The following is a 23,283-nucleotide window of genomic DNA, read 5'->3' as shown; positions in this document are numbered from 1 at the left end:
TCCAAAGAATTGTAGACTTAGTTTTAATCAGATATTATCTTTAGATTTAATAAATCAATCTTTTAATAGGCATTAGCCATATATTAATAAATGTAATATTTCAAAATACATGTGGCGCCAAAACACGCATGTATATATACAACTAAATGGGCAGAACTCTTGAAGGTGAGTAGTGTTAGAGCAAACAAAATTTGGTTCAAGCCAAGTTATTCTATCTTTCTCTTGTTATGCCTCTTCTGTTCGATTCCGTTCTTCTCTGATATACTTGAGCAATACTTGAAGATAATGATTTGCATTAAAGGAACTGTATTAAGCAGAGCAGAAATCACATTGGTTAGCAATAGAATTGTGTTGGATTTGGATTCACTGAATAAAACAGTGACAACTCTAGACCATGAACCTCCAGTTAGAAGAAAAAATGAAATGAATGAAAGCTGACCAGTACTGCTTTCAATATAGCATTTGACAATTTGAGGAACTCTTGATAGAACAACAAAAATAAGGGGCGAAATTGAAAGATACTTTAAAACTTGAATAGGAATGACGTCTTGATAAAGGGCTGCAATGAGTAAAGAAATGGATGTAATATAAAAGATCTGGTTAATTGGGAACTTCTTATTTTGTGAATGTATTATACATAATACGAGAATAAATGCATTTTGAATACCTATAAAGGCACTATCGGCCCAAAGCAGCCATGGAACATTAAATCTCCAATTTGTAAATGAGTATATGCAAGATGAGAGAATCTCAACATATATACTAAAGCTACTAATTCCTTGTGTGCTTTTTGAATTTAATATTTTAATTATTTGTGGTATTTTTACTATACAAGATCCTGCAATGATTAGATAACTGATTAACTGGAAAAATGTATCAAGGGATATTAACTCCAATGCGTTCATGTTTTATTTTTTTTTTTTTTAAAAACTCTATTAATTGATATCTTAAATTAGATAATATTTAAGTATTTATTTACACCTATAATACAATTAGTCACTTATTAAAGTTTAAGAAGAGAAATATTGATAAAATTCCCAATCTTGAATTGAGTGTTTTTCATATAAAATATATTTGTATAGATTTTATACTAAATATTTTCAATTACTTAATTCACTTTCTTCTTTTAAATAATAGAAAGGGATAATTTTTTTTTTTTAATACATGTAACTTTTCTAATTTGATTTTACATAATTTCTTCTTATGTGGGTAACAGATTATTTTTTTGGCGGTAAGGAAAATATCTATATTATTGGGGGAACAGGTTTGGCGGCAATTTGTGTGTTAATTATTAATATAAAAATAAAAGTAACTATAAATTGTGACAATTATCAACTTAAAAAAATTTACAGATTTGTTTCCTTCTCTATGTTAATTGTTTTTTTGAAATTAAGGCTGTATGAATATAGTAATGGATTACGACTTCTAAAAAAATGGACAAGAATAGGTTTAATTTGGTTGATTTTGCTGTATTTTCTTCTAGTATTTTAATGATTGTTTTCTCATAGCTAAGGTACACACAATTTATAGCAAATTAGGGTGCAAAAACTAATTATACCTAGACAATAATCATCAGTTTTACTTATAAAATTAGAGATAAATACAAAAAAAGGTTTATTTAATATTCATTTTTCTATATAACTTGTTTTAGAGTTAAAGGTGATATCAGCGTCATTGAAGATTTTAAGTACATTTTTGGACTAATTTCTGACATTTTAATTACATGTAATTTAAATCCTTAATTTATATTAATTTTATACCTTAATTTCCATAATTAAAGTTTTTAAATTATTTATTTTAGCAAGGCTTATAAAATCATAGATCCATACTTGTAAACTCTATTGAAATAAATAATTGGTATATGAAGGATAAAAATACTAACAACTTTATTTACCTGGATTTCAGCAATTTAATTTCAGTAATTCTTGGTTTCCTTTCAACAAGATTGTGATACAACCGTAGTTAAATGGTTAGAGAGGTTCCCAATAAAGGTGATTCATCTCCAGCTCTTACGCCTCCTAAGTCGGACGCACCTAAAGCTGCTCCTGTTCCAGTGCTAGCCCTACCCAAAGATAGTGCACCAGTTAATATTCCAGTAGTATCAGTTAGTGTGAACGAAAGATCAGAAGTTCCGAATTCAGATAAAGTAATACAAGTTCCTACAGTGCCGAAAGAAGGAGGGAACACTCAGAATCAGACTTCTAGTCCTCCGGTTACACCTCCTCCACCTAAGCAATCCTCATCTCAGCAGTCTCCATCAAAACCTCCTTCAAGCCCAGCTCCTAGCCAATCAGCTCCTAGCCAATCAGCTCCTAGCCAATCAGCTTCTAGCCAATCAGCTTCTAGCCAGCCAACTCCTAGTCAGGCGGCCCCTCAACCTCAGCAGTCTTCATCTCAACAGTCTTCATCTCAAAAGTCTCCATCAACACCTTCTTCAAGCCCAACTACTGCACAGTCTGTTCCTCCACCTCAACAGCCTTCACCAAAGTCATCAACCGAATCTTCATCAAAGCCAGCTCAAACTCAAATGAATTCACAAAAATCAGATACTCAAAAGTCAGTTTCACAAAAGTCACAAAAGACTGAATTTAGTAAAATGGGAGAGACGTCAAAGCAAATTGAGTTAAATGGAATCGGATCTAACTTGGATACAAGAAGATCAGTAGAAAATACAAAATTCTCTTTAGTAGAGTCAGAGCTAGACTCTAAATTTCCAGATATTAAGACAGCTTTCAGTAAAGATGGGCTTCAGGAAGTTAGAGTAGCTCTGATTTTTATAGTTATAAGCCTAATCATGGTTATTGGATTTTCAATAAGAAAATATCGCAAACTTAGAAAAGGTGGAGAACAAGTCAGAAATATTACAAATACAGTATTTCCAGTTAAAATTGTGAGTCTTTATTTATATATTTTTTTGTGTTTCCCAATTACTGTACTTATGCAATTCCTATCATGTATTGCACCAGTAGGATTTGGAATGTTTAATGTGGTACAATCTATTTATCAAGGTTCATGTTACATTTGGCTTTGGGATCTTTTTGTTGAGTACTTTGGAGGGTCAGAGCAAATTGTAACAGCTATAAGAAGAACAGGCCCTTACCAAATATGGAAGGTGCCTCCATTTATGATTCCAACTAATCCAGAAACTTATTTTCAACCAAAAATAGTCATTGTAAGCTATATATTAATGGTACAATTTCTTCCAATTAACGTCCTAGTTTCAATACTAAATATTATCCATCCATCCAAAGCTTTTCTTTATAACATCTTTTTAATTCTTTCTTTATCTATTTCAATTTATGGAATAATGCTCATTTACTGGCCTAGTAAAGAAGCTCTTCAACCTTATCAAGGTGGGTGGAAATTTGGGATCCTTGTTATTCAATCATTCTCCATTATAATAATTGACTCCATTATTAGACTTGCTAAGTATGAAAATAGAGAATATAACTCTATTGTTTATAAACTTTATTGGAAATTAATGCTTACCTGTGGTGTAGCCACAATCTGTACTCTTGCTGCTGTGGCAATTATTGATTCTAGAGAAATTTATCAGATTTATAACCTCTCAATACCCACCAAAAACTCTGAAAATATTCCCGAAAACAAAGCAATGCTTAATACTAAAGTCTAAAAAGTCATATTTGACACATGTTTGAGCGGGGTTAGGTGGCGCCATACATTATTTGGTTATTTCTAGAATGTATTTTTTTGGTATTAGAATATTTAATTAACTAGATTATTAATTCAGTATTTTATAAACATCTAAAGTAAGTATACTTGCTCCTTCTATGTAGATTTTTCTATTTTTTTGCATTCATTTTTTTTTTTACTAAATCTGACCAACTTTAAATCACATCTTTTAACACAAATTAAGGTTATGGCTGAAGTAGTTTAGACACTAATTAAACAGGAAAATAAATACCGAATTTACATTTTAAGCTCGAGAAAAATTTGAAATAGGGAATTTCTGAAGTGTGTGTGGCATGATAAATAATAATAGGAAATTCATAAAGATCTTATAAAGAGTATTATTTCATTTAGTCTAGATTTAAAAAACCTTAATTTGGAATTATGCCGCCCACCACGTCATTCTTATTACTATAACCTGCATGCATTAATATATTTACAGATACATGCAAAACCAAATTAGACAATCTATGTCAGTTTGTATAATTTATGTTTTTTCTTATTAAACTGACTATTCGAGAATTTCATTGTAGAATTAAATAATTTATTGGGAAAATTTCTTTTAATAAATGTTAGTTTTTCGATCTTAAATATAATGGAAATTTTTATAGGTAAAACAATTTAAATTATAGGTGGCGGGGAAATTACAGACAACTTCCATAAATTTCTATTTTGTTTAGCTTATCTTCCATCACTGATAATTAGTTCATTTTTTTCCAATAATTATAATTGTTTTAACTTGATAATCTAGATACTATCTGAATTTACTTCAATTCCTCTTTCTGTTAAATTATTAATCATGAAAATTATTAAAAAAAGTAGATAGATACTGATATCAGGAATTACCAGTATAAAGTGTACTATGCAAGTTTTAAATATGTAGAACAAGAAATAGGAAATTAATCCATTCTTGATTTCAAAGTTTTAGTAACAAGCTTCTCGGGAGTAAGTAGATAAACTTTGCAACCCCATCCAGAAAATGCATCTCTATCAATACCAGAAAGCATACATTGTGAGGCAATCTCCATAAGCTCATCAGGTTCTAAATCAGGTCTATAATACGATTCACAGATACCAAAAAGTTGATTATCAGCTGTTCCAGAAATTGCAAATTCATTACACACTGATAAACAACCAATAAGATCATATCCAGCAATAAAAGGAACATTATTGTTATCAAGACCTGCTACAATTGGTTCCACAAAATATGGACTGAATCGTTTGCTATATAAAATGGAAGCCGTCATATGGCTAAGTGCCTTAACGCCAATCTCTCTCTCTTCTCTTAAATGGTACAAGTTTGTTTTAAATTTGATCAAATTTGTTAAAGTGTGAATATCTGTAGCTAATCCTGAAAATCCCATCAATGTTTTTGAACTAGGTCTTATAATTTTATCAAAGTTAGTACTAACAGTTCTGTAGCCATTAGATCCAAGTCTCATATCTGTTGCAAAAGCAACACATTCCTTTCCTTTCATTGCCATGATGGCACCACCATTATAAGTCATAATAGACTAAAGATTCAAGGGAAAAGAATTAATTTCTAATTAATAAAATTTTGATTCGAATATAACTTACCATTTTTGATTTAGTATATTTCTCACTTCAAAAGTTTAGTTATATCAAAAATAAGGTTGAATCTATAGAATTTATTCAATCTAGTAATAAACTTGACTACCTTGCTTAAATCTTGTTTTTATGTAATGGAAAATAATAAGCTGAATATTTAATCCAAACTTCTATATAAACTTAATATATTTTAAGATAAACCTAATTGGGGTTGTTCTTTTCCTATATTAAGAATGATAAATATACATATATATGTTAATTCAAGTTTTTATATTAGTGTATAAATATTCCACAAATTCTTTAATACAATCCAATTTATGACTTCCCTTGATATATTTTGCAGATTAAATCGTATTAAAAATTTAAACAACTTTTTATTTATTTTCCCTCTTTTTACTTTAAAAATTTTTTAAAAATTATATATTAATACAAAAAAAAAAAAATCAGTTTTATCCCCAAACTAAAACCCCTCATACCCCCCAACATAGCATCATTCATGCCGCCACACATGAGCGGCAAACTGATAGGGTATCGGGAACTGGCGCCATATTCGTCTTTACTAAAAAAGAAAATAAAATGTAATATAGATCATTTTTGTGAATAGTAAATGGGTAACAAAAGATAATTTTGTGATATAATAAAAACAGTTACTAGATTGTAAAACAAATTTTTAAATATATATGAGATAATTAGATTCAAGAATTATTATATAGGTGGAAGGGGATATATGTAAATTTAAGTGTAGATACTAATATAATATTTTTTTTTTATATATGTAGATACGTAAATACATAATTTCACCGGAATATAAATATTTAGAGAAAAGAAAGTTTATTATAAGATCAAGCAGAGTTAATAAAAGAGAAATATTCCAAAAAGACTGGATTAAATTTATAAGAATAAATGATACTATAGATTGGGATGTAAAGCAAAAGGATTAAAGGTAATTAAAATAGTAAAGTTGAGTATTACTTATGAAAGAAGAGACAAAAAATGTGAAATATTACTTAAACTGTGCATTGGGAGGAGCATTAAGTTGTGGCCTAACACACACAGCTATTGTTCCAATAGATGTAGCTAAATGCAGAATACAGGTTTATCCTGATAGATTCAGGGGCTTAATTCCAACACTTTCAAAATTAGTAAAAAATGAAGGATTAAAAACATTGAGATTGGGATGGGCACCAACTTTAGTTGGCTATTCAGCACAGGGTGCATTAAAATATAGCTTATATGAATACTTTAAGGATTTATATTCTAGTAAGATAAAAACTGTGAATAAAAAGTCCTATAAAGGGTTAATATGGCTTAGTGCATCAGCAACAGCAGAGTTTTTTGCAGATATAGCATTATGCCCAATGGAAATGGTTAAATTGAAGATGCAAACTTGTTTAAGGCCACATACCCGGTCTAATTCTTTTCTGAGATCAGTTAGTAATATGTACAAGTATAGATCTGAAACGAAGTTTCCTTTTGGAAGTATTAAGCCCTTGTGGTCTCGTCAACTTCCTTATACAATGGCAAAGTTCTACTTTTTTGAGAGAATTAATCAGTTATTTTATGATAAAATTTTTACAAAACCCAAAGCATTATATAGCAAGAAATCCCAACTTGGTATAACATTTTTATCAGGATATTTATCTGGAATTATATGCGCTGCTGTATCTCATCCAGCTGATACAATAATTTCTCAGCTTGGAAAAACTGCGTATAACACCTCAAAAAGAATTAATATATTGTCTATTATTAAGGAAATTGGTCTAAAGAATTTGTGTACTGCAGGTTTGGGTACACGAATAATTATGATTGGTACATTAACAGGAATGCAATGGTGGGTCTATGATTCTTTTAAGACTATGATTGGCTTAGATACTTCTGGGAAAAGCAAAGTTCAATCCCAAGTTTAAGCTCCAATATTTAAAAGTACTTTCTAAAAATATAAATCAACCATCTATGAATCTTCTCATTTACTGTATATGTTTATATTAGTAAATTCCTTCTAGTTTTTTTATTATTTATTATAATTAAAGCTTTTTTAAAAAATATTACACTAAATTTTACCTTTCTATTGAATATTTCATTATTATATTTTATTTATTCATCCACATTATGTTCGCTAAAACGCCGGTATATGAAATTTTTGTTCATGCAAATTTGCATGTGGATTTTTGCATGGGGGGGACATAATTAACACGTAAGAGGCATCAATATATATTTGAATAATAAATATTATGAAAGAGTTGGAATAAATTATAAGAAAATTTTTGATGAGGGTGATTGAATTAATTTATAAATTAAAAAGTGAATATAGATTAAAAGATTAAGTAGATAATTTAAATCAATAAATTTTAGAGAAGAATGGCAAAGAGAAGCAAGGAAGAAAGTGGTAGTATGGAGGAAGAAGGAATAGGTTTAAATGAAACACAACAGAGTAAAGCAGATGAGGATAACATGGAGGGGAAATCTCAAGGTAGGCCATCAAGAAATTCAAGAAAAGCCATAAAATATACAGATTTTGATGATGAAGATGATGAATTGGATGATTTCGAGAGTGATTTTGATGAGGATATGGATTTGATAAACGAGGAAGATGAAGATGGTAGTGATGAGGATGATGATTTAGATTTAGAAGATGAGGAATTTGAAAAAAGTAAAAAAGTTAAAAAGAATGCAACAAAGAAAAAAGGAGGAGAATCCAATATTTCTAAATCTACAAAACCAAAAAAACCATCAAAAGAAAATTCAATTGAAGATGATTTTGAATCTGAAGAGGAAGATAAGGGCCCGAAAACAGCAAAAAAGAAAAAGTTATCTGCTCCGAAAAACTTAACAAAAAGGAATGTTGCAAGTTCAGGTGGAGGATCTACAACAGGAGATGCAGGAGAGGCAATATTTAACTATATGAAAGAGCAGAATCGGCCATACTCAGTACAGAATGTGGTTGACAATTTACATAATGTATATTCAAAAAAGCAAGTTACTGATGAAATGGATCGTCTTGCTACAGAAGGGAAATTTGTATGCAAAGAGTATGGAAAACAAAAGGTATATTTAATAGACCAGAGTGATTGCAAGGAATTAAACAAAGAGGAGATGGAGGCTTTAGACAAAAGTATTTTATCTAGTGAGTCAGAACTGAATGATTTAGAAGCAAGGCTTAAACAGCTAAAACAAGAAACAAGAAACATAAGTGTACCATTGCCAATAGATGTATTAGAAGAAAAGATAAAACAAGAGAATCTTAAGGTGAGTTTTTTTATTAAATTTGTTGGTATATTAACCAGTATTTCATATAATTTTTTTTTTCAAAACATAATATATGATTATTTATTTTATCTTTTTAACAGAATGAATCACTTATGGAAGAGATTTCTAGAAAGGAAAAAATGTTAGGTGAAGATTGTGAGATTATTCCAGTTGAAAAGTTAAAGGAATTAAAAAACAACTTGACTAAGAAGCAGGTAAGTTATTTATTCAATATTGATTGCAAAAAATATTAAGTAAAATTTAGGCAAAGTTGAAGAAACTTAAAACTGCATGTAAATCTGCAGTAGACACTTTTTCAGAATCTATGGAAAGAAAAGTAAGTTTCAAGTACAAATAAAAACTATTCAATGATTTTGCTCAATTAAAATAATTAAAAATATGTATTTTATATTCAGGCTTCTGATTTAATGGAAGAAATTGGAATTGAAATGATTTAAATAATCAGCAAATAACTAATAATAAAAGCTCTCCCCACACTATTGGCGCGCAATGTATATTAATTATATATAATAGGTAATGCAAAATAATAATAGAACAAAAATAAAATAGTATAATAGCAAGAATAAGATAAAATAGATGATATAAGTTAGAAATTACATATATATTCATTTTTCTTGTGAAAAATAGAAAGAGAAATGAGTTTATTCGTTAAAAGTAAATATTTGAATAAGTATATGTATTTGACATTATAAATGCATATACCAAATAATAAGTAAAGTTATTTCATGTAAATTATTAAAGTATTTAAAAAAATGGATTCAAAAATATGGAATAAAAAGAGGTTTTTACTTAGTGGATTTGAAGATAATGAGTATAATCTAATCAAAAAAAAATATATCGAGAAAAATGGAGGTAAAGTTTTGGAAATAAATAGTGACATTACAGATGATGATGTGGATTATTTAGTATGTAACTATTCAAAGGGATACAAACATAGGCATTCAAACATAGATTATCAAAAATTAAGGACCCCATTTTGGATATGGTTATCTGTAAATGACGAATGGAATTATTCATTAGGATGGCATCCTTTTTTCAGGCCAAATGGTAACTTTACATATGGTATTTTGAAAGGATTCCAGATATACCTTATAGGTTATAGTAGGACAATGAAAGGATTCCAAGATAGAGAAAAAAGTCCAAGATATATACGCAAGATAAATGATATTGGTATTTTAGTATCATTTATTGAAGCACAAATGGGAGGAAAAGTCATTTTTGATGATAATGAAAATGATAATGACGATTACAATAAGTTAAGCATAGTTAAGAGTGTAAAAAGTGTCACAAAGTTGGCACTTGTTTGCAATAAAGAAGAAGTAGGAGAGTTGATCAATACAGTTAAAGAAAAAAATAAAATTCAAACAGTGGTGAATTTAGAGTGGCTATTTGATTGTTATGATGAAGGAAGAATAGTGAGTTATAGAAAATATATATATCATGGCAGTAAAGAAGAACTTAAATCGAAAATAAGTATGGAAATGGAAAAAGAAAGGGAGGATATTGGAAATATATTTAAGATAATAATATCTCATCAAGTATATTTGAATCATAACGAAATGTATTATACAATGAAAAAATTTAGCAATAATGAAGATATAGAGATTGGACGTACGAGCAAGGAGGTGGTAAAGTATATTCAAAATGATGAGGAAAATCATTCACTAAAATGGGATAAAGAAACAATTTTGGTATTAATTTTTAATGATTCAATAGAGGAACAGGATTTTTGGTATGATTTGATGAATGCATTAGAGGAGAATGTAGTATTTAATATAAAGTTAGCATCAAAAGAGAAGAAAAATTATATATTAAAATACTTACAAAGAATGAGAATAATCAATGATCCGGAAAACTTATTTAATAAATTAATAAATTGTGTGGATAGTATTATACCATTAATAACTAAATTAGCTTCAAAAGTTGGATGTTCTATTCCTTCATATATTAGCGATTTTCTCACATCAGAAAGTGAGTTTTTGGATACTGTTTTAAAGTTCACAGATTTTGAAAATATTACTGGTTTGAGTGGTTTTATTGAGTATTCAAATGATAATCCAATAGATATTGTGAACTTGAATAGATCAAAAGCTATAAAAAGATTTGATGGTTTTGAGAAAGAATTTTCTACTAAGAAATTTAGTTGAGCTTTTTGAGTTGAGTTTAATAATGACTGCTTTTGTATTTTACATGTTTTCTTTTTCTATTTGATTTTTTATCTAAGAAGAAAAATATTTAATAATAATTACGTAATAAATGGATAATATTAAAAAAATTCGTATTTATTACGAATTAATTATTCATAAAATTAATAATTAATTACGTGTCAACATTATTATTATTTTGATACCGGTATTAATTTTTAAATTGCACGTATAAAATTGCATGTATGCATAATAAATCTATGTGGACAAATAAATTCGTATAAGATTAACGAAAAACAAAAATTAACGGAGATGATGAAGAGGAAGAAAATTATGAATAATTAGTTTTTTCATTTTTAGTTTATTAATTTGAATTTTATTTAAAAATAAAATTTTTTAATTTATATTTTATTTTTAATTTAATTCAATTATTTTAAATTTATAAAGCAATAATTACTGGTTATTCCATAACTTATAATAACTTTGAATTATTGCAATATTATAATTATTCATCAATTTTTTATTTTGATAAGAAGAAACACAAATTAGCAAAAGCTAAATTGAATTACAAATAATATTAATATATTTAGTAAAAATATTATTAATACTTTTTATCATCGTAATAATATTTATAGTTTCAGTGTTGACTGAAGAAGAAATTAAAAATTTGGAAACTATATAATATACAAATATTAAATTTGTTGAAAGAAATTATTTAAGTAATAAAGATGGTCAAGTTTACATTAAAGAATACAGCAATTATCATTGTGATATTGGCATATTTAGGAAATGTTGTTAAATCACAGAAACAAGAAAAGACAGAAGTAAGATCACTTGGGCACAGAAGAGGAGGTGTTGTAGGAGAACAAACAGTATTTGTTGATCGCCCATATTTTGTAGAACAACCATTATATTATCCATATCCTTATCAATATCCATATACATATACATATCAATATCCATATACATATACATATACATACCCATATACATATCAATACCAATATCCATATAATTATTCATATTCATACACAAGAACAACTTCAAGACCAGGAGTTTTATCACATCCAGTGGGTTATATGCCACCACCATATGCTCCATTACCTGCTCCATATTTGAGATATTTAGGTAATGACCCTGCATTATTAGAAAGAAAAATGGATGCAATCTCACCTATGGAAACCGTCACACCTGGATTTATTAATGATTTATCATTACAAGATGGAATTTTAGGAAGAAACGAAAATTTGAATAATGATCAAAATAATGCTAATTCTCAGAATCCTCCCCAACAAACTCAAAATAATCAGACATTACCTTCAGGAACAAAAAACGATGGTATGAATAATTTTGTAAATAGAGATGGAATTAATTTTGATAGATTTCCAGCATTATCAGGTTTGAATAGAATGGGATTGGCTGATGGTGAGAGAGAGATGGTAAAAGACAGAGATGATGATGATGATGATGATGATGATGATAATGATGATAATGATGATCATGATAAAAATGTCAAGAATAATTCACTATATAACCAGACAAGTGTTAGTGGTGATGCAAAAAAATATAATACTACAATGAAAACACCTGAAATAGTTTACTTTAACAACACATCTAATTTAAGAGTATTAGCAAAAAAAGGTTTATTGGAGCGAGTAGAAGAGAAAGTAAATGATGTTTTTGATGGTATTAAGAAGAAGATTAATACTAATGACGATAATGATGATCAATTGAGTGACTTAGAAAAGGAGGATAGCAATGATAATGAAAAAGATAATGATAAAAAAAAGAATTCAAATAAAAAAACACAAAATGGAAATAAAATGGTTAAGCAGGTATTTAGCACAATAGAGGATATTGTAACAAATACATTAAATAAGTAATATTAAAAAAAAGAAGTGTATGGATTAAAGAAAAGAATATTGGTTTCTTTCTGGTTATTCTTCTACTAATACTTACTATTATTATTATTAATATTAGTATTAACATTAATAGTAGAAGTAGATTAATTTTGGCGAGATAAGAAGTAATATATAGAAAATAGGCTCAAGAATGAAATAGTTCAGTAGTGAAACTCAAATACCTAGAATGGTACTTGGGAATACTGGGATATTGAATATTATTGGTAAACATAAGTCGGTATTTTCTATACTTTTCTTTTTTTTTCTTCCTAATTATATTTACTTATTTACAATATTTAGTAAAGGAAAAGAAAGAAGTAAATTGCTAGGGATAATTTGGTTATTTAAGGGTAAGGGTATAACAAATTACAATTATATTCTATATTTTATTATTACAGGTGAGTGAATTTTGAAAACAAAATAATTAAATATTACAAAAAATAAAAAAACAAGTGGAAATGGTATTAGTGGGGATGGGGAAATAATGGCGGGAGAAATAAAGGATAAAGGGGAACATTCAATAAATGTGTTGGGCGGGCTAAAAAATACATATTTTTTAATTTCAATTTGGATTTTACTTAAGTAATAAAAAAAAAAAGAGTACTCCATTTAAAGGGAAAAGTAGAAAAATAGTAAAATAGTATTAATAAAGGTTATAAAAGGACAAATAGTATTAAATAAATAATCAACTAGAAAAAATGGTATTAGTTGGAGATTTTAATAAGGAAATTATAGGATTATTTAAAACAAAGTATCCAACAGAGAAGGAGAAATTATTAGAATTAAATCTTTCAAGTATTAGTAGAAATCCATCATTTAATTGTAATTTATCATCATTATATGGAGGAAAAAACGGAAACAAACCCAAATGTTGTGAGGAAGGAAATGCATGCTGTGGGGAAGATAATAAAAACAGTGATAAGAATAATAAATTATTTACATTAGATGGTAGTTCAACATTAAAGTGGGATATGTTTTCAACACAAATGGAAACAAAGATAGATATGAATGGTATTGCTATAATGGAAGCAAAGACTACACCATATTATGGTTTAAGCTTAACATCAAAATATGAAAGATTTTCAAAAGGTTTAAGCTCATCATCTTCTGGATCAGGAAGTTTAGAGATTGGTGGAGATATTCAGAAAGAATATTTTCAATCAAGATTTAGAGTATCTCCTTCATTGGAATCTTTAGGATGTGTGAATAAATTAAATAAGGAAAATAAAGATAGTATTGGGATGATGTTAAGTAATACAATTACTATGAAACCATTCTCTTGTATTAATAGTTTAAGTTTTGGAACAATGATATCATCATCTAATGTAAATTTACCTTATAATAAAAATTCAATAAAGATAGTAATGGGATTAATGCTTAAAGGACCTTTATTTGTAAGAAAAACATTAAAAGAATGTGAATTATCTCAAAAAGGAGGTGGTAACTATTACAATTATCATAGTTTAAACCATAAGAAAGAGAATTTTGGGTCACGTTTTAAGAGTGGTATTAATTATAATGATCACGAAAATACAATAAAAGAAGAGACTTCTTCTTCTTTTACTCCAAACTATATTTTATCAATCCAAACTAATACAAACAATCACAATAATAAGTTATCTGGATTTACTGGAGGATTATTTTTAAATAACTTACTTAAAAACTATCTAACTTTGGGTGTTATGGTATCTTATAATGCTGCATTAAATAATGGAGGAAATTATCAAACTGTTAATAATATTATTGAACATAATACAGTAATGTCAAATAATCAAATAAACTCATTAAATGAATCTTCAAAAGCTTATAAAAGTTTTGCGACGTTTTCTGAAAAAGTTCAATATACTATAGGAGGAAAAGTTTCATTTGGTTCTATAGATAATTATTGTTTATTTGGTAAAAAATTAAATTTAGATTCTGAATATAATGGTAGTAGTAATACCGATGATAATTTAAAAAGTACAGATTTGAGATTTAAAATAATGAATAATTTTAAAATGGCTTATTCCTTAACACATAGATTTACAAGAAACATTTCAGCAACTTTTGGAGCTCAGGTTGATCCTAAAAAACTGGATAATCCAGACTCTGTAAAATATGGATTCATTCTAGACATTAATGCTTGAATTTAAGATTCTTAATAAACATAAAATAAATATAACAAGTGTTTAATTGTAAGATAGAAATAGTTTTAACTTTAGTTTTTGTTTCAATATTAGTATTATTAGTTTAATCATGAATAGTGCTAGTAATAGTAATAATTCCAATTTTTAAAGTAATTATTAAATTATATTTACTATTTATTACGTGTGAATTATCAATTGACACGTAAGCTAATTACAAATTACATGCATGCAAAAACAATTGGCGGGAAATTCCTGGTGACGTGAAAATTGGAGTTTGATTTGGATGCGGATAAAGACGGTTTATGAAGCTGGATTAGAGTTAAGAGGATAGTGATGAGGAAGAAAGAGAAGAAGCGAATATATCGTTACGAGTGTGAGCTGGGTTTTTATAAACTGTGCGAGTGGGGCTTAATTGATTAGATGGTTGAAGGGTTGGCATTGATGAGTAATTTTGGTAAGGGCTAGAGTTCGAGATATAGTAAGGGTCTTGAGGAAGATCTTCAATTCTTTGGTTTGCATCGGTACTAGATATTAGAAAATTGGTTTTTCCATTCATATTGGAATAAGATATGGGGGGAGATAAAGAAGAAGAAGAAGAAGAAGAAGATGGAGTTAAATTCTGATTTACCTTTCTTAAGTTTTGGGTTTCTTGTATTTGAGGTTGTTGAACAGGGAGTGGAAATGGGAGAGGTAGTTTTTCTGATAATTTAGACCGGTTTCTTGTGTTTAAATCATTGTTTAAAACTGGGGATTTATAACTTGAATAGTAGTACTGAGGTGGAGGAGGACTTGGAGTTGGAGAAGGAAGAGACCTCAAATCATCATCCTGGATCTGGTCTTGATTATGACCAATTTTATTTGTCCTTATTGCAGTTTCAGAATGAAGTTCATCAATCTCTAGGTCTCCATCTGAATATGAATGAGATACTGAGGAAGAGGATACAGAAGATGAAGAAAATGGAGAAAAGGCTGATAGTCCCGGCATATCCTCTACATTTGAGGCAGAGGATTTTACCTCTGGTATAGTATATTGAAACTCTAATGCCAGATCCTTTGATCGGGTAGGAGTCTGAACAGAATGTTGAACAGAATGCTGAACCGAAGCTGGAGCAAAGGATGGGATTGAAGACAAAGATGAAAAAGAGGATTCAAGCAGTCTATTCACGTATTCACGAGCAGATGATTTCTCGTTATTTGGTTCCTCATCACCTTTACTTAATGTCAATTTTTTATCCAACTCTGATACCTCTATAGAATTTACCCTTTTATTTACATTTTGAGAAGCTTCTGAAGAATTACCACTTGATGAAAATATATTCATAAAACCCAAATCACTCTTCTTTTCGTCTTTAATTTCTTTTTTCCTCATTCTCTCTTCTTTAAATTTAGATAATGAAGACATGGAAAATTCCATTGAATATTCAGAAGCAGAAAAAGATGGAGAAGAAATAATTAAACCATTCTCACTATTTATATTACTTCCCTCCTCCTTTTCACCTCCCTCTATTTCTAATTCAACTTCTCCTCTATTAATCCCTTTCCTTGTTTCCCAAACATTACCAGAATTCCAAAATGAAAAAATTGAATTCTTTAAAGATTTTGACTCAATCATCTTTAATTTCCATGAATAAAATATTCTATAAATTATCATATTCAAATGATTTACTCTTATTATATTTGTAATCTTCTCAAATCTTGATTTTCTTGTCTTTCTATAATATATATAAAATCTCCAAAGTTTAAAACATGTTATCTTTAAATTTCTACTCTTATTCTCCATATAACCAATTATTCTTATTCTTTGATTTCTTAATTTTAATGTATATTCTTTCCAAATAATAAAACATTCTTTAAATCTTCTTTTATAAATAATTATTTCCAAGTAATATTTATCTGCATTTTTTCTCATTATTAATATATTCTTTGTTTTAATCCCCCATTCTACCATAATATCTCTTATTATCCTTCTCTTTACTTTACTATATAATCTATATAAACCATCTCTTAAATTCTTCTGTCTTTTTGAATATCTTCTCCAATTTATAAATAAAGATGATTTCAATCTAAAGTCATGAACCCATTCTATTGTATCATATGCTTTCTTACACCAAATTAACCATTTTTTATATAAATAATACTCATTCATCCTTTTTATTGTATATTCAAATATATATAATCTTAAAAATCTCCCACTCTTTTCTTTTATTATTTTCTTCTTTTTAATTATTTCATATTTTATTGACCATATTAAATAACATTTTGTCTTTATTGTATTACCATATCTAATTCCCATATATTCTATTATACATCTATTCCTATAACTCTTATTGTATTTATTAACCCATCTTACTAACATTTCTCTTTCAATCCTTATTTTATTCTTATTTTTTATCATATCTATTATTCTTCTAATCATATATATTCTTTTTATATTATCTATCATTATAATCCATACTCTAGATAATATTATCTTCCTTAACTTAATTTCAAATTCTTTCATACCATTTTCATATCTTTCTCTTATACTTACATAATATTTCATTCTCATTAACATCTCAATTATTGCTCTGTTTCTTACTTGCTCTATTTTACTTAATATATTCATTATATTATCCACTTTTTTATTATATTTTATTAATAATATTAATCTCTTTAAATCATTCTCACTACATCTACAATCCATATAATAACTATATGTAATTCTTCTTTCTGTCTTTTCTTGTATTATGTTATTATTATTATTATTATTATTATTATTATTATTATTAATATGAATATGAATATTATTATGAATACTATTATTATGAATATTCATATTATTCATATTATTCATATTATTCATATTATTCATATTATCCATATTATTCATATTATTCTTATCACCATTATCCTTATTATATGTAAAAGAATAAAAAGATATAATTAATAATTTATGAAATGCATTATGTAATATTATCTTATTCAGTATTTTGAATAGTTCTTTACATACATTTACATAATGATAAGGTTTCCAAATACTTTTCCAAATATAAAAAATTTGACTTTTTATTTGAATTTCTCTCTTTAATCTTTGATTCTCTATTATTATTCTATATCTTTCTTCTTTTAATACCCTCTCTCTCCAAAATCTCATTGTTATTTTTAATATAAACTTATTATGTATGAATATCAAATTCTCATATTTTTCTTTCATCTCTTGTTTTTCTCTAAATCTAAAAATCCATATATTAAATATTCTTTTTTTCTCTTTTTCTACTTTTTTTAACATTATATATCCACATTTTTCTTTAAATTCTATTCTTTTTATATATATGGATACCATTTTACTATAGTATTCTTCTAATAACTTTTGAGATCTCTTATGAATAAATTGATTCTTTTTCTCTCTATATATTATTCTTTTCTCAGAATATTCTTTCCAATACTTTATACATTGTTTTAATATCTTTATTTTACTGTATTTTTCTGAAAAATATAACTTTCTCCAAATATGAAATATTCGAATTAATATTCTTTTATTTATATAATAATATATTCTATTCATTTTATATATCATAATCATACTTTTAAAATAATAAAACTTTTCTCTATGTTGAATAGTTTTTTTTAATTCTCTCTGTTTATTTACTCTTTCAATTGTTTGATTATACCAATAATATATAATTCTTTCTATTGGTTTTTTAACTATTACTTGATGATAAAATTGATATATAGCAAGTTTTTGATAATATTTATTCCTCCATTCTCTAATTACTCTTTTTATTAGTCTTTTTGAAATATAATTCAAAGTAAATTCTTGGCATCTTTTTTTAAGTAAATTTTTTCTTTGAGTTAAAAGTTTCCATTTTTCAAAATAAATTCTTTTATTATTGTCAAATATTTTACTTAAAATATAATTACCTTTTAAAATAATCATTACTCTTTTTTTAATTGGTATTTCTATATTTTTGATTAATTTATAGTAATTAATATAATCATTACTTTCTTTTCTCCAAATAATTAATATTTTTGTTAATATTCTCTTATTTACATAATTTCTAAGTAAATTTTCTTTATTTTGAGAATTTTTTTGATATTTACTTTTAATTTTCCAGAAATTTAATGCTTGTAATATTCTTTTCATCATATAATTACGATATAATAAATCTGATATTTGTATTGTAAATTTTCTTTCTTTTGATTTATTTTGTAATTCAATGATTACATTTTTATATAATGATATATTTATTTTTCTTTTAATTTTCTCCTCTTTTAAATTCATTTCACATTTCCATTTATATAATTGATTAAATGATATTCTTAATTTAAAATATTGAATTTTCATTTCCATAATTTTCATCTCTTTGATTAATATTTTCTTTTGTTCAATTCTATACATCATAGACTTTAACCATAATTCCATTTTTCTTTTTAATTTGGAATAATTCATATATATTTCCAGTGATATATCTAAAGTTATAGTTACCTGTTTTTCCATCTCTATGACTCTATTATACTGTAATTTAAATATAAATGAATTAATAAATTCATAATTTATAGAATCTAAGATTTTTTTTTTATAATAATTGATTTGATTAAATGACTTAATCATAATATAAAAATTTCTTCTTTTTATGATAATTTCAATTTTTCTTTGTTTTTCTTTAAATTCAATTTTTTTGGATACCATTTTCCTCCATAAATGAATGATCATTTTGAGTTTAATAATAAAATTGATATCATTTTTACTTTTTAATTGATTATATATGATTTTTTGTTTAAATAATTCATTTTCTAAAGATTTTCTCCATATTTGAAATACTTTACTCATTAATATATTTTGGTAATAATTTTTGGATATATTTTCTTGATTTCTTATTTTTTTAATTTGAAATGAAACAAATCTCCAATGATCATATATTAATTTTAACCTTTTACTTTTGATATGATTAGAATATTTATTTGAAATTTTTTCTAAAGATTTTTCAATAATATAATTTTCTTTTATTTTTATCCATGCCTTTGAAATAGTAAATATTTGTAATTTTTTGAATAAATGATTGAATAGTTTTCTTATGTTTTTTCTTTCATTTGATATTTGTTTCATTTGGATCCATGTTTTGAAAGTTTGTCTACTAACTTGAATTTTCAAATATTCATTAAGTATTTTGCGATTTTGATATTTTTGTTGATATTTAATTATCCATATTTGAAAGAATTGATGTAATAATTGATTATTATATTTTTTGTATAACTTTTGAAATTTTGTTTTTATATTTATTTTTTTAAAAAAATGATCTTTCCATTTGAAAAATAATTGTCTAATTAATTGATTTTGCTTAGATGTTATAAATTCCAATATTTTTTTTTTGTGATTATATTGGAAATACCATTTTTTAAAATAGGAATATATAGTTATTTTTTTGGAAATAATTTCGATTGTAGTATTGTTGAATATATTTTTCAAGTTTTTTCTTTTTCTGGATATAATTCTCCAAATAGCAAATATTTTAGATTCCATTGTAATATTGATTTTGTTAACAATAAATTGTTGTTTTCTTAAGAATTGTGAATAATCTCTCATATTTTGTAAAAATCGAATTACTATCATTTTGGAGAGAAAATGATGAATATATTTATTTTGAAAAGTTAGAATTCTCCAGTATTTGATTATAATAGTTAGTCTAATTTGATCTCCAAGATGATTTTCAATCATTTCTTGATTATTATAATATAACATATTAGCACGTAATTTTTCAAATCCTTGGGCTAATTTGTTGAGTATTAATAAATGAAATATCTTCCAAAATTGTGACTTTCTTATTTTGAAGGTATATATCATAAAATAGAATACTTTTTTTTTAATATTCATTGCTATTTTGACTCTTATACAATCAATAATCATTTTATTAGTTAAGGTTTTAAACCAGACGTAATTCCAAATTTGGTAAGTTGTTTTTAAAATTCTGGTTTTATATTTAAGATTGATGGTTTTTTGCTTAAATTGGGTTATTTTATGAATATTTATATATTTTAACCATTTTTCCCAATGAATTTTAGTTAGATTTTTTTCAAATATATTTTGAGCATTTTGTAACTTAATTTTATGTTGAGCATAACTACTACTATTCCTTTTAAATACTGTTAATACATAATTAACCAAATATAAAGCAGATTTATCTTTTAATATTTTGGAATTTCTTCTATATATTAAGTATTTTTTAAGAGAAGAAAATGCGTTGAATAATAAATGACGTCTAGCTGATAATCCTGATATAATTAACATAGTTTTCTCTCTATAGCTTTCTTGAGCTAATACATACCATAAATTAAATACTATGAGTTGAATGTTAGTTTCATTTCTTCTTTTTACAAGAAGAAATTTGTCTCTTTCTTGTTTTTTAATAAATACTACAGTTCTCCATCCTTGTAATAATTGTAGCATTTTATTGTTAATGAGAGCAATTTGCCACTGTAATATGGTATATCTTTTATTCATAGAGTATTGCAATAATATTAGCCAATTATTAAATATTTTACTTAATCTCATATTTTCTATAAATTTGAATTTTTTGGCCATAAGTTCTCTATTGTTTTTTTTCCACTTGACATAATTTAGATATCCGAATATTAATCTTCTTTTTTTGTTATTTTCCATTTTATTTTTGATAATAATCATTTGAATATATTCATAATACCATAGTAAAAAGATTTTTCTTTGGATTCTTTCTTTTAGAAATTTTTGAGATTTCGTATGATTAAGGAACTCAATATACCATAATCGAAATGTATCTTGTAATAAGTGAGTTAAATAGATTTTCTTGATATAACAAGATATTTTATATTCATGCCTTCTTTTTAAATAATGATCTTTATACCAATAAGTTAAAGAATACCTTAATATTTGTTCATTTTTTTTTTTAATTATATACTCTTGTTTAACAGAATTCAACCTTTCTTTCATTGAGATTTCAAACCAATCTCTTAATATTCTTAACTTTGTTTTTCTTCTTTTTTCATTCCCCACATAGGATTCCAACTCTAATAATATCTTTCGTTTTAAAGTATATAAGTACCATTCTTTAATTATCCTAGAAACAGTTTTTTGTGTATAATGTGCAATTGCACTACTGTATTTGTCAAAATCTGTGAATTCATTGTTTGTTTTATCCACCATATATCATGAATAATTCCTTTTTTAGTTGAGTGTTAAGAAATAATATATAATAGAGCAATAAATGTTTGTCTGAAGAGTTTTTTTAAAAGAAATTGTTGATTATTACCACTTTTTTTATCAAAAATCTTCTTGTTTTTAATTTTTGATGAATTTTTTGTAGTATATTTAATTACTTATCATGAATATGAATGATTTTTCCGCAAATATTGTACTCTTTTTAGGGAAAAAATCACTTTATAATGTCAAGGTGACTAAGAAATCGTTCTTTCTCTTTCTTAATTGCTTTTAAACCAAAAAAATTAACTTGAATTTCTAATATTTAATCTTTTTAGAACTTTAGTTTGTATTTATATTTTTTCCATGTGAAATTCTCGCACATTTGGCGCCAAAAATGGCTAAGGAAATTTTCTAAAATGATTAATATTAATTTTAATTACATGATTAGGTATGAATACTCAACGATTTATGAATTTTTAATTTTTTGTTTTGTATTAATAGTTAAACTGAATATTTTTTTTGTTATTAAATAGCTTGTTTTTTTTCTGCTGACTTTGATCCGAGATTCTTTTATTCAGACATTTTTTCTATCATTAATTTTACAATATCCCATAAACTGGTTATCTTTTGTGAATTTTTTAATTAGAAAATTCCATTTTTATTTATTTTTCATATCTATAATAAAATGAGATTTATTTTGTTGTATATACAGTATATACTTGCATATTGTAATATACTAGTAAAACAATATACTTGGTAAACTAGTATTTTACAATAAATTCTACCAATTATTCAATTCTACCATTTTTACTATTTGACTATTACTAATTAAATCAATATTTATTTGTATGAACTTAAAAAAAATTCACACAGGAAATTGCCTTTTTTCCCCACAGAACTATCACAACTACTACAGGAATAATTAACGGTAGCAATGCAACCTCTGCATGCACTGCATGCAGTTAATGTGGACAGACAATTATTGATTCAAAAAAAAGCCAGTTTGGCGGCAGTTACTAATATCGGTAATTGCATTAATCATTTTAGTGAAGATGGAGGGATTCAATTAGGAAGATAGAGTGGGAATATGGAAATATAGAAAACTGGGGATGATACAAAAGCAATTTGAGTTAATTAAAAGCCAAAAACTTGCAAATAAAAACCAAATCTGTTGAAAACAAATTAGTGCAAGAGAAATTAAAATTGATTTAAAATGACTTTTGTAAATTTTTAGTAAAAATAAAATAAAAATTTTCCCGCCAAAACAAGGGTTACTATTATATAAAGCAATTTAATTTACTGCAGTAATAAATTATTTTATATTTAATTGCCCCATGAATAAAAATAGCAAATAATTTGGCGGTAATTCTGAGACACAAATATATTAAAAATGATAGTAAATAATCAAAATAAGAATATTTAAGGTAGTGAAT

General features: G+C 26.1%; 9 protein-coding genes across 9 annotated transcripts; 6 read left to right on the top strand and 3 right to left on the bottom strand.

Annotated features, from left to right (window-relative positions):
• Nucleotides 1-206: 206 nt before the first annotated feature.
• cubi_00433 (uncharacterized protein) lies at nucleotides 207-905 on the bottom strand (the record flags this gene model as incomplete). The annotated part of the gene is made up of 1 exon (XM_029017447.1): nucleotides 207-905. One exon carries the CDS (start codon nucleotides 903-905, stop codon nucleotides 207-209), a length of 699 nt encoding a protein of 232 aa, XP_028873936.1.
• Nucleotides 906-1,966: 1,061 nt separating this feature from the next.
• On the top strand, nucleotides 1,967-3,634 carry cubi_00432 (uncharacterized protein; the record flags this gene model as incomplete). Its single annotated transcript, XM_029017446.1, has 1 exon — nucleotides 1,967-3,634. The coding sequence occupies one exon, from the start codon at nucleotides 1,967-1,969 to the stop codon at nucleotides 3,632-3,634; it is 1,668 nt and encodes a 555-aa protein (XP_028873935.1).
• A 955-nt stretch (nucleotides 3,635-4,589) lies between these two features.
• On the bottom strand, nucleotides 4,590-5,271 carry cubi_00431 (proteasome component protein; the record flags this gene model as incomplete). The annotated part of the gene is made up of 2 exons (XM_029017445.1): nucleotides 4,590-5,204; nucleotides 5,269-5,271. 2 exons carry the CDS (start codon nucleotides 5,269-5,271, stop codon nucleotides 4,590-4,592), a joined length of 618 nt encoding a protein of 205 aa, XP_028873934.1.
• Nucleotides 5,272-6,233: 962 nt separating this feature from the next.
• On the top strand, nucleotides 6,234-7,166 carry cubi_00430 (mitochondrial phosphate translocator; the record flags this gene model as incomplete). The annotated part of the gene is made up of 1 exon (XM_029017444.1): nucleotides 6,234-7,166. One exon carries the CDS (start codon nucleotides 6,234-6,236, stop codon nucleotides 7,164-7,166), a length of 933 nt encoding a protein of 310 aa, XP_028873933.1.
• Nucleotides 7,167-7,617: 451 nt separating this feature from the next.
• cubi_00429 (uncharacterized protein) lies at nucleotides 7,618-8,963 on the top strand (the record flags this gene model as incomplete). Its single annotated transcript, XM_029017443.1, has 4 exons — nucleotides 7,618-8,505; nucleotides 8,607-8,720; nucleotides 8,771-8,842; nucleotides 8,922-8,963. The coding sequence occupies 4 exons, from the start codon at nucleotides 7,618-7,620 to the stop codon at nucleotides 8,961-8,963; spliced, it is 1,116 nt and encodes a 371-aa protein (XP_028873932.1).
• Nucleotides 8,964-9,278: 315 nt separating this feature from the next.
• On the top strand, nucleotides 9,279-10,673 carry cubi_00428 (uncharacterized protein; the record flags this gene model as incomplete). The annotated part of the gene is made up of 1 exon (XM_029017442.1): nucleotides 9,279-10,673. The coding sequence occupies one exon, from the start codon at nucleotides 9,279-9,281 to the stop codon at nucleotides 10,671-10,673; it is 1,395 nt and encodes a 464-aa protein (XP_028873931.1).
• A 725-nt stretch (nucleotides 10,674-11,398) lies between these two features.
• On the top strand, nucleotides 11,399-12,553 carry cubi_00427 (uncharacterized protein; the record flags this gene model as incomplete). Its single annotated transcript, XM_029017441.1, has 1 exon — nucleotides 11,399-12,553. One exon carries the CDS (start codon nucleotides 11,399-11,401, stop codon nucleotides 12,551-12,553), a length of 1,155 nt encoding a protein of 384 aa, XP_028873930.1.
• A 716-nt stretch (nucleotides 12,554-13,269) lies between these two features.
• cubi_00426 (uncharacterized protein) lies at nucleotides 13,270-14,697 on the top strand (the record flags this gene model as incomplete). Its single annotated transcript, XM_029017440.1, has 1 exon — nucleotides 13,270-14,697. The coding sequence occupies one exon, from the start codon at nucleotides 13,270-13,272 to the stop codon at nucleotides 14,695-14,697; it is 1,428 nt and encodes a 475-aa protein (XP_028873929.1).
• Nucleotides 14,698-15,016: 319 nt separating this feature from the next.
• On the bottom strand, nucleotides 15,017-21,853 carry cubi_00425 (uncharacterized protein; the record flags this gene model as incomplete). The annotated part of the gene is made up of 1 exon (XM_029017439.1): nucleotides 15,017-21,853. One exon carries the CDS (start codon nucleotides 21,851-21,853, stop codon nucleotides 15,017-15,019), a length of 6,837 nt encoding a protein of 2,278 aa, XP_028873928.1.
• Nucleotides 21,854-23,283: the final 1,430 nt, after the last annotated feature.

Source organism: Cryptosporidium ubiquitum, assembly GCF_001865345.1.
Source record: "Cryptosporidium ubiquitum isolate 39726 chromosome Unknown contig_14, whole genome shotgun sequence".
Classification (NCBI taxonomy): Eukaryota; Apicomplexa; class Conoidasida; order Eucoccidiorida; family Cryptosporidiidae; genus Cryptosporidium; species Cryptosporidium ubiquitum.
Note: the sequence above shows the minus strand (reverse complement) of the source record. Positions and strands in the feature narration are given on the sequence as shown.